Source organism: Talaromyces atroroseus (assembly GCF_001907595.1).
Source record: "Talaromyces atroroseus strain IBT 11181 chromosome Unknown scaffold_10, whole genome shotgun sequence".
Classification (NCBI taxonomy): domain Eukaryota; kingdom Fungi; phylum Ascomycota; class Eurotiomycetes; order Eurotiales; family Trichocomaceae; genus Talaromyces; species Talaromyces atroroseus.
In genome coordinates, this window is record NW_017971442.1 from 1,181,119 (window position 1) to 1,192,424 (window position 11,306).

An 11,306-nucleotide genomic window follows, 5' to 3' on the forward strand; every position below is an offset into this window, starting at 1 on the left:
CCCCCTCTTACTGGTTTCATGGCTACATACTGATATGTGAAAAGGTGGTTATGATAATCGCGTTCAGGAAAACGTCCAATATCACAAGGAGCTCGACGAGCTAGCAACCGGGCTAGGCTTGCAGACAGCCACCTCCACAACCGTCATATCAGCGCTTTCAATACCGGACTCGATTGACGTTCTGTTTCTCCTTTCAGTGCCCTCTGCATTCAGAGATACACTGCTTCACAATGCAAAGTTACTTCTTTACACTCCTGTCAACGAGCATTTCGGCATCGTCCCCGTCGAGGCAATGCATGCCGGTTTACCTGTTCTAGCTTCGAACACCGGTGGTCCGTTAGAGAGTGTTATCGAGGGCGAGACGGGTTGGTTGCGAGACGCTACACAAGTCGATGATTGGACTGCCATCATGCACAAAGTGCTATTAGAGACGACAGACGAAGAATTCGCGAGGATGGCTGCCAACGGCAAAAGGAGGGTTGAAGACGAATTCTCACTACGCGCGTTGGAGGATAAGCTCGAAGATGAGATTAAGGATATGCTTGAGTCGTCCAGACGGCCGTTTGAGAGTCTGCAATATTTTCTAATTGCTTTCTTCTTGCTGGGTATTGTTGGCGCAATTAGTGTTGCTCTATTTCTGCGGAGACGGTAATTTCGCTTCGGCTGTACTATATTTTCTTCAATTTGGTGTTCAAAGGTTGATTTGACGACAGTCAAATGTGTATATATAGCATTTTACAATATTAACTCAGAGAATTATAATTAACATCTTGCTTCATTTTGGAAGCTCTGGAATTGACACGTGATCACGTAACTGCCGTCGCCGCGTCGCGTCTCCGAGTTTATCTAGACTTCAATTTGACAAGCCGTTGGATCTGTTTGCTTGCCAGATCTTTGGAAATCCATCAAGTACGTGCAGCACAGCAGAAAATGCCCGAGGTCATTGACCTGATCAACTCAACGCCGCCGCATCCCTCACAGTCGCAGCCTCCGCCATCAACCCAGCCGCGAGCTTTCCTCTCCCCTCACAGGTCTGGCGCAGTTCCAGCAAGCTCACCACACTTCCTATCTGATGATGTCGACTCATCTTTATTCGCCTTTGACGATCCTGCGCGCTCAGTGAAGAAGCGAAAATTAACTCCGCCCACCGAGACAGGCCCCCCTCAAACCAGGGCGTCGCAGCATATCGCCAGCGATTATTCCCTCTTTACATTTTCTGATGACATTGACTCGCCGGCTTTACCCTACGTAAGCAGGACAACGAATACTACCGCCGCTGTTGCTGCTATTACTACTGGTGTTGAGACGGGTAAATCAGCAACCAGAGCGAAAACGTACAAATGGGATGGCGATGAATCGGATCCAATTGTGTTCACGTCTTCTGCGCCGGAGCGAACGACAACAAGAGAAAGGCAGCAGACAAGACTCGGAAAGCCATCGAGTAATGGCTCTAAAGCTGTCAGCAACACCACCAAAACTGCGCCGTCGGTCATCGATATAATTGACGACGGGGATGAGATTGAGGAATGGAGTGACCCTTTCAATACATTGCCGGAGGATTCATCAGATAAACTCTTGGACAATATGCGGCCTTCATTGAAACCATCTTATTCTGAGCGGACTGCAGCGTTGTTAGCGGACCTCCGCAATGAGGATAAAGTCAAGAACCCCGCTACTACTTCATCAAGATCATCGAGGAAGCCCGTGTCTAGAGGAAATTTTGATTTCGGCTCCGACAGCGAATCACTCTCGGATGTACATCTTGAAAAACAACATAAGGCGAAGAGGAAACCTAAGATTAATAATACGGAGGACAAAGCGGCTAAGGCGAAGGAGCGCGAGGCAAACAAAGAGCAACGCAAGCGAGAAAAGGAGGCCGAGAAGGAGGCAGAAAAGGAACGAAAGCGGCTGCAGAAAGAGGAGAAAGCCAAAGAAAAGCAGTTGGCTGCGGATATCGCCGAAGTGAACAAATCAAAGTCTCACAAGAAGGAGTCGATGCCTGAAATGATTGTAGACATGGCAAGGACTTTCGAGGGAACTAGTGTTGGAAATCAGGTGATTGAATACGTGAAAAACCTGGGCGCTGAACATAACTTCTTTCAGAGCGCGATAGCGAACGTCGTCAAGTGGCGTCGGAAGAAGAAATCCAACTATAATGAAGACGCAGGGCGCTGGGAACCATGTCAGCCGTATATCGCATCGGAGGATCACGTATTGTGCATGCTCTCGGCTCAAGAATTCGTTAATATGGTTGTCTCCGATCCGTCGGCGTCATACGCCGATGAAACAGAAACACTTAACGGTCATGTACGAACTCTGAAAACCGCATATTCTAATTGCAAACCTATATACCTGATTGAAGGTTTGACAGCATGGATGCGAAGGAACCAGAATTCCCGCAACAGGGCCTATCAAGCTGAGGTGCTGCGGCAAATCAACAACATCAGCAGCTTGAGTGACCCTTCCGGAAATGCTGCTACTACCACTAGCAAGCGCGGTCGGAAAACTAAGACGTCCAAAAAACCCGAGGACACCCCTCTTGTAGCTGATGATACGATTGAAGACGCGCTTCTCGAACTGCAGGTGACTCACAACTGCCTAATCTACCACACAAGCACGCCAGGCGAGACGGCAGAATGGATTAAAAACTACAGCGAACACATCTCCACCATCCCGTATCGGCGTGTGCAAATGGAGAACTACGACGGCGCCGCATTCTGCATGGAAACGGGCCAGGTAAAGACAGGCGAAGACAAACTCGACACTTTCGTCAAAATGCTACAAGAAGTCAACCGCGTCACGGCGCCCATGGCATACGGTATAGCTAACAGGTACCCTAGTGCGGTTGATCTGCTAGATGCAATGAAGAGACAAGGCCCGACGATGCTAGAGAATGTTCGCAAGTCGGCTAACAAGAATGGCGCGTTGACGGATTCCAGGATTGGGCCGGCCGTTAGCAAGAGACTGTACAAGGTTTTTATGGGCTTGGATGAGACCTCGGTGGATATTTGATGTTCCCTGTTGATATTATTACACAAAAACTTGGTCTTGGGCTTGGTGAAGTTGGCACTTTTTACTAAAATTCAACATCATAAGCTCAATCGTGTATTGTCACATTTTATCTCATACCTCCATTAGTCACATCTCCGAGAACTATCCATATTTTAGATCTCGAGACGAACAAATTCTCGAATCCGCATTGGTAAGCGAGAATGTTATATACTGGAAATGATTCTGCAATACAAGCAAGCCTAGGCTTGGTTCAGACACCTCCGTCTGGCATTGGGAATGTCTTCGATCCGAAGGAGCCCAACTCAGTCAAGTAATTGAACGGATTTGCCCGAGTTAAAGGTAGGCTGCAGCTTCTTTCGTCTCCTCTATCTTGGAATTACATTTCTGTATGTCTGTCTCAATGGAGGATGAGTATGCTTTGTCACTCTCATAGTAGGAAGTTAACTAACTAGACAGTGCGGAGCTCGGAATGACGTCCACCGGGTGGGGCCAGCGGCTCACCAGCCTAACTCAACCTCAACCTCAGCTGCATCAACTCTGTCGTTGCTGGACAGCAGCAGGTAGCTGCTATCTATCCATATACATGTGTAAGCACAGGCGCTCGCTTTCTGTCTACTGAATTGTTCTCGTGAGTTGCCAGCATGCACCCTCAGAATGGCGCGAGGAACAAGAACAAGATCGATAAGCGCGACTTCGACGCCAACAGGCCTCTTTTAGCCGACCATGACAGTATGGATGAGGAGACCGCACCGATATCCAGACTATCTGCAGACAGCGATGCCACAGATCAACCGGGCGAAGGCTTGCTCAACCATGTGGTTGAGAACATAGTTGAGCGAGACCGGCAAAAGATGAAGAAGGAAATCATCCGAATACTGAGCTTTGTATGGAGTGTCGTAAGCTGGTATGAAATAAAGCCTGTCCCCGTCTCTTCCATCAACTTGCAAACAATTAAACTGACTGACTGACTTATCCGGTGACAGTCTCGGTGCCGGTAGCATCACCGCGTTTTCTTTGTACGGACCGCTCCTACTCACCCGCTTACATTATTCGCAAGACCGCGTTAATGGAGTAGCCGTTGCCGCCGAGGTGGCCATGTACCTACCCGTGCCGATATTCGGGTACATGTGCGATCGGTACTCTCCGTCGCCCGTTTCGCTGCTTGCCGGCATCTTCTTTGGCGCGGGATATCTACTTGCTGCACTGGCTTATAGGAGCGGTCCTCCCGTAGACGTGGGCGGATCCGGGTGGCCATATTGGGTCATGGTTGCAGCTTTTGTCTTGGTGGGCATGGGAACCTGTTGTCTCTATGGTGCCGCCGTGACGGCTTGCGCGAAGAACTTTGGCAGGGGGAAATACAAGGGTATCATGTTGGCAGTGCCTATCGCGGCGTTTGGATTGAGTGGCATGTGGCAGAGCCAGATTGGTAGTCGTCTGTTGTGTGAGAGACGGCCGGATGGCTCATGTGGTGATGCGGTAGATGTCTTTCGCTACTTCATCTTTTTGTCTGTCATGTTACTCGTCATTGGTCTAGGCGGCACTGTAGCGCTGCGTATAGTCGACGATGAGGAAGAAGAGAAGTATATCGACGAGGCTGTGTCGGAATTGGAGCGGAGTGGTATATTGGGAGAGGATGGCTTTTTCCGTCCCCGTGAAGAAGTTAGAGCGGCATATGGGACGTTTCAAAGAGAAGATAATGATGCTTCCGCGGCCGACGACGATGATGATAACAGGTCTATGACGCTCTCGGAAGAAGAGCGTCAGAAGAAGAATTGGCTTCTGAACCAAGAGACCAGGCTGTTCTTCAAGGATCATACTATGTGGTGGCTCGCTGCAGGGTTTTTCCTTGTGACCGGCCCGGGAGAAGCATATCTGAACAACGTGTGTACTGTCTATAGACCTGTCTTTCCTTCCAAAAAAGAAAACTAACGTCGTTATAGCTGGGGACGGTTATCCATTCCTTAACCCCAATATCATACCCTCTCCTGTCACCACCACCAGCCGGCTCAGCCTCAACACACGTTAGCATAATCGCCATCACATCAACAATAGCGCGTCTCTTTGTCGGCTCGATCACAGACATCTTCGCGCCTCCAGCCACCCACCAATTCATATATAGCCTTGACAACCCAAATCGCCAGCCGGTACCACACCCCACCAACCGAGGATACAAAGGCATCACCATGTCCCGCCTCACTTTCCTTCTTCCCTCCGCCTTCATACTTTCTCTGGGCTTCCTCATTCTCGCCTCCCCACTGATAACAGCCCACCCGGCCCTATTCCACCTCACCAGCGCTTTCGTAGGCTTTGGTTATGGTGCCTCCTTTGCCCTAATGCCCATCATAATCTCCGTGGTATGGGGCGTTGAGAATTTCGGCACTAATTGGGGTATTGTAGCTATGGTGCCTGCTGCGGGAGCTGCATTCTGGGGGTTTGTCTACTCAAAAGCGTATCAGGGTGCTATTGACCCGATAAACGAGCCTGTAGATCGGCTGGGACAGTGTATTGGGTGGAGATGTTTTGGGTTTTGGGCTGTGGGTTGTATGATTAGTGTGTGGATGGCGATTGTTGTTTGGATGGTTGCTTGGAGAGGGTGGAGGAAGAGGGGTGTTGTTGTGTAGCTCTTTCTACCTATCATGTTGGGTAATATGTGACTTTTTTTTCGATAACAATTTAGATAGGTAAGAAGAAATAAATTGATCACACTAGTACATTGTTACATATCATCAATTATAACAAAAAAAAAAGATAAGTCTCCTCCCTGCCACTTCTAAAAATAACGGACTTCCGATCAAAGAGCAGAGAAACGCCATTCTGCGAGACTATGTATGACCAATGCCAATTCCATAAAGAGGAGCCGAAAATGAACAGATGAAAGAGATATATATAAAAGGCCCGGATCCTTACGCCCGTTGCGCATGTCACATGAATTTGTCATAAATCATGATGGTAAGGGGAAACGAAAAATAAATACCTAAAATGGTTAGTAGTAACGATGAGAAAGGAGTAGAAAACAAATTAGAATGTGAGAAATATCAAGAAAAAGACAAAAAAAAAAAGTGAAGTGCGCATCGGGTATCATGCATGTATCACAATGCAAGTAAAAAAAGAAAGAGAGGGGGAAGGGAAAAAAATAAGTAAATTTATCAAAAGCTGACTTCACCCGGATCGCTCTCGACCACACTCTCCATCCAAAATCCGTCTGCCAAATTTTCCCGACTCGAGATTCGGGGTCCCGGGGCAAGAGCTTCGCCTTCGCCGCGCTCGACAATGTCATCTTGCCCTACCTCTTTCAAGATTCGTTGGAAATACATCCGAAGCGTGCGAAGACCCCGGAGATACCCGCGATCTACGTCGTTTGGATGATGCGGTGGGCAAGACACATCAGCCGGAAGTTCGTCCTCGCCGGTCACGCAGTTTGCAAAATCCACAATCTTCAGTTTCACGTCGTCTTCATTATGCCAATCCTCCGATGCTCGTCGCGTAATACGAGGATGGTTTCCATTCGATTGTGGATCCTTGTTGCCATCCCCCGAGCCCTTCTCTTTGTTGGCTACATCTCCGTCGTAAAGAATCAGAAGGCTGCTAGCGTAGAAGCGGTAGCTATGGAGCTTCCTGATCATGTGCTCAAGTTTGCTGAGCTGCTGCAGAATGCTTGGAATCTTCCTGGCAACACTTCTATGACTGACACCATCATAGAGAAATCGCGTTAGAGCATCTTGAAACTCACGACCAGACGACAAGTCCCGTCCATAATATTTATCTTCAAATAAATACTCCTGCTTTTTGACATTCCAAGTTTGCATGCCGCATAGTCGTACTCCAAGTTGCTGTGACGTTGTTGTTTGACATTTTCGTCGTTGAGATTTCTTTTTCTTCTCATCTGCGTACAACCCATATTGCCGCGTTCCCATTTTCAAGTCAAGCACACATGGCTTATTCATGCCAGCTGTCAGATCCTCCAGAAGAATGAAGAACTGAACTCGGTCGTCTTGTTTCGTTTGAGCTTCTTTGGGATTGGTTGGCACGTGGATTGGTTCAGGATCTATTTCAGGCGGAGCACTGGCAAATTGAAGAGGTGACCCAAGTTTGGAAGACGACTTTTTCAGAGATCCCCTCTCACTTGATTGTGGAGCTGAAGAAGGCTCGATGGATGCATCGCCTTCCATGGTAAAAATTCCATCTTCATGGTCGCCTCCATAACCATCATCGTCGAAAAACAACAGGTCGCCGTCACCACCAGTAATGCTCCGGCGTCTTTGCAGACCGCTGCCAGAATGTCGCCGTCTTACGCGGCGATCACTGTTCAAGGAGCTCGCTCGAACCGGCGTTTCAGATGACCTGAGCTTGTCCAACGGGTTTGAATGCCTTTCTATGGCACTAGAAACGGAAGAAGAAAGATTGGGTCCATCTTGGGCGGCGCTCTTTGCAATATCAATCGCGAGACTTTTCGGCGGTGACTTCCCGCCGCTTGTGCTCTGACTGGGCTTCTGGTCCTCTGCAATAGCACCGTTGCCTCGACCCGTATCGGAGCGATACCGTGGCAAACCAGGGTGGTTACGCGCTAGTCGTCGGTGATGGTGAATGGGAGGAGGACTGAATACTTCACGGAGAACCTGCTCCTTAAGTTTCCGATTGACGGTAGTTGCGCCCCAGATTTTATGCCTTCCGAGTTGCGACATCATCGGTCGATCAATCTCGGCGAATGAATTTCGCGGTGTATTCTCCGCGGACTTTGAAAGGTCATCGACCGGAATAAGGTCCATTGATTTGGGTTCACCGAGATTTCGCGACACAGAGGATAGAAAAAGATCCGACGGAATGATATGTCTGTTGTTCTCAATTGTAACCTTGGGAATTATGCCAGTAGTTTGCTGCTGGCTGAAAATTCTTGGCTGTTCTGAACTCTTGGACAGACTATCGATCATTTCCTTCTTAAAGCTGTGATCAGAAGATTGTTCCAGGACAGTAGTAGATCCATTGGTTTTCTGCACAGCGCCATTGCTTCTTTTCTTAGAATGTTTTGGCTTTTTGGAGAAAGTGACATTCAAAACCCCAATGTACCTAGAATGCACATTAGCTACGAGTTGTCATAAGAGTATGAACAATAAAGCAACGATGATCAAGTATAGCGAGCCAATCGCAAAGCGACTTGTAAAGGACGTTGTTGGGCATTCGCCTTTTTGATATCAATGTTGGGAATGCAAAGAAAAGATAGACTTGACCTACCTAGGCAAAAATACAAGCATTTCAGGATGCCGCCTTTCTATGCGTTCATAGAACTCGTTTTCACGATTGTTGAGTTGCTTGCACACAGCTCGCCGTGAAAATCGAAAGACCGTGGTATGCCCACCCACCTGATGTCGATAAGGTTTCAATTCCACGGCGCCAATAGGCCCTGTTTTCGTATGCTTGCGGCGATGGCGTACCGCACGCTGGCTCTGGGTAGGCGTCATTGCTAGGTGTTCTGCATCGTCTGTCAAACTGGAAAGCTCGTCAAGCGTAGACAACGCACTTTCGGCATCAGACTCCGATGTGGTTTCATGACTGTATTCTGATATTGTTGCCAAAGATTTGTCTTCAGCGTCACTATATGGTTCATAATCTCCATGGAGGATACTGGAACTGTCCTTTTTAGAAAGGAGAGATATATCAACATGGCCACCATGATCAGCTTCCGCTTGATCACGGCCTGCCGGTCCCAAGCGATCATATGCTTCCTCTTCATGTCGGTATGCCGAGAAAGAACCTTTCTCTTCAGAAGGAGCGACTTCGTGCGGAAAATACAACGCAGACGAAATATGCTCGTCGTCTTCTTCATCCGGTGCGATAACGGACGTGCGAAGTCCACGAGATGGAGGAGTGTGTCCGTCAACAAATGGTGGTGGTAGGCCTTTGTCCCGGGCCTTGTTTCGAAGTTTCTCTGCATAGAGAGTCGGGATACTAGGAGAGAATGAACTGCCGCGGGTGCCACCCGATGTTAAATGAAAGTTGCGTATTTCCTCTGATAAGCTTCGAGGTATAGTGCGAATGGAATGGGGTGACAGTTCAACATCAACGCCAAGTAATCGCTGCTCCATGTGCTCAGATGGTGGAGCAGCGTCATTTCCGAGGGAAGTGGTTCGTTCGGGGTCCTCTTGTACTAGCTGCCTATGTAAAGCCGCATGGCTTGGACGGGGGGTAGAGGGCGCAGCTTGGCCCTCCGCGACCATTTCATCATCGTCATCATCATTTGACTCCTTGGTGACTTGGGTAAAATCCGGAGGACGGTCTCTAGCTTCGCGCCTCTTGCGATCCGGCGATGTGGTGTTTTCTTTAAATAAACCTAAATAATGACTAGACTTGCGGCTTCGAACATTGGAGGCGGGCTCTGCGTTGGTTAAATTAGCTTCAATTGATTCCTCTACTCGAGTACCACGGCCGCGGCTTGAGTTACGAGTCAAATCATCGTCCCAAGCTACTGTTCTGTCCCCGTTTCTCAGATGCCGTGCGGCATGCCATGAATCGGCTAGTGCAATTTCGTGCTCCGTATAAGAAGGATGTAACATAGGGGGATCGTGAGGGCGTGGGCGGGAATCGCTTATGGTTTGAGCAGGGCCAAGATCGGGTGGGAGATGATTCTCAGAGTCCGGGCCTTCTGATACAATTTTCCTGAGCGGATGAAAAGTTTCCCGTATGGCAATTCGATGAGAACCGGCGACTTTGGAACTCTCTACAGTCTCTTGCTGCTTCACCCAACCAACATGAGAGCCAGTCAAAGACACGGGAGGGGCCTGTAGCACTAAGTCAGAAGCACGGCGAAACACGGCTGGCCGCGACATGAACTTCCGAGGCGGCGAGGTAGCGTCGTCCCTGGCGGATGAGCGTGGCGGATTGTCGCCGACGGGCAGCAGCAGTTCGCGGGGATTCACCAAGCCAGACACAGGCACTGTCGACAACGGGGGAGCAGGAGCACCTCCAGGCTTCGGTTGTCCTAGGCTCGGTGCATGGTCGAGACGATGGAGCGTTGGGCCAAGAAGCGACGACGGGGGAGAAGAAGCGATGGCATCATTGTTGTCCGAAGGCAGATAGTGAGTCGCGAAGATACTGTCTCTTTCGGAGAGCTGAGGCACCTGGGAACGAAAGGGCTCAGCAGAGAGGTGTGTTAACGAGAAAGCGCGAGAAGGGCGCAGCTGCTCAGCGGGGGGAGCTGTAGTGGCTCTCTTCAGAGACGCGTCCGGCGGTGGAATTGGGTTTGTGGTGGCCCACGGTGCAGGGAAGGCCGCGGGAATAGCATTATCATTGGTACTATTAAAGGGTGAGTTGTTCCTGTCCATTGGGATTCGCTCGTGCTCGAACTCGGGCCGGGGATGGACGAGGTGGGCAAAGCTAGGGCTGGGGCCACGATCATCGCGGCCGCAATCATCATGAGTCGCAGGCGTCACCGGCAATCCAAGCGGGGCATGGCCAGTCTCGGAACCAGGTCTGGACATGGGGGACACATTGGTCAGACCGCCTCGTAGGAGAGCAGGCGAGGCGGGCGAGCAGAGGGAGGACGTGGATGTATGTGTGTATGTGCGTTGATTACGCAGGACTGAGCTGGCTGATAACGGGGCTGGCGAGTCAGAGTCGCTGGGTGGAATGGAAGGATCAGATTAGTGCTGCTGCTGCTGCTGCATAACAGAGCGAAGACGAGGGAAGAAGTGAAGGAGGAGAAAGCGCGGCGGAGATTGGACAGCCTTTTTTTTTTTTTTTTTCTTTTCCGGGATGGAGGCCCAAACAGGGAAAGAGTCTGGAACGGCAATATGCCGTGCTAACTTAGTAAGGCAGCGTTAAAATAGCTAACTCAATTGCTGGATCCGATTAATATCAATTTAATAGATTGCGGGGGTGGACAAGCAGAATGCGACAATATCGACGAAAAGGAAGGCCGCTTGTGCGCTTGGCTCTCAGTGTCAGCTGTCTGGGTGGAGGCTTCGCGCGTCTGTCCTATGGATCGATCTTGGTGCACTCCGTAGTACGCACTCTGCAGATATCACGAAGTATCCGACTGGAAGAGCGGTAAGGCGCTGATGATGTATGGTCTATCACGTATGACGCGGGTGGCCCGTCACGGATCGGGTGCCGAACACACTAAAGAGTAGTCCGCCGGGCTACGACGAGTGGTCTGGGAGGAAGAAGAGTATAGCAGAGGAGCGCGCTTGCTCTGGAAAGGGAAGACAAAGCAAGAGATCGAGCGCGAAGGACGGCATAGAATATAATAGCGCTATTAAGGATTCAGGATAAGGAGGAGGATTGATGGCTGCAGATGGAGA

At 49.7% G+C, this 11,306-nt stretch overlaps 3 protein-coding genes across 3 annotated transcripts in view; 2 read left to right on the forward strand and 1 right to left on the reverse strand.

The window, feature by feature from the left end:
* Positions 1-3,012, forward strand: part of UA08_07208 (hypothetical protein) — a gene marked incomplete at both ends in the record, with an annotated part of 3,915 nt that extends 903 nt beyond the window's left edge. Inside the window, 2 exons of the mRNA XM_020262124.1 lie at positions 45-648; positions 891-3,012. Of these exons, the coding sequence (XP_020117593.1) occupies positions 45-648; positions 891-3,012 (2,726 nt within the window). The remainder of the gene's footprint in view (positions 1-44; positions 649-890) is intronic.
* Positions 3,013-3,653: 641 nt separating this feature from the next.
* On the forward strand, positions 3,654-5,633 carry UA08_07209 (putative transporter mch1; the record flags this gene model as incomplete). The annotated part of the gene is made up of 3 exons (XM_020262126.1): positions 3,654-3,916; positions 3,996-4,893; positions 4,953-5,633. 3 exons carry the CDS (start codon positions 3,654-3,656, stop codon positions 5,631-5,633), a joined length of 1,842 nt encoding a protein of 613 aa, XP_020117782.1.
* Positions 5,634-6,158: 525 nt separating this feature from the next.
* UA08_07210 (hypothetical protein) lies at positions 6,159-10,484 on the reverse strand (the record flags this gene model as incomplete). The annotated part of the gene is made up of 2 exons (XM_020262127.1): positions 6,159-8,076; positions 8,242-10,484. 2 exons carry the CDS (start codon positions 10,482-10,484, stop codon positions 6,159-6,161), a joined length of 4,161 nt encoding a protein of 1,386 aa, XP_020117781.1.
* Between the last annotated feature and the right edge of the window lie 822 nt (positions 10,485-11,306).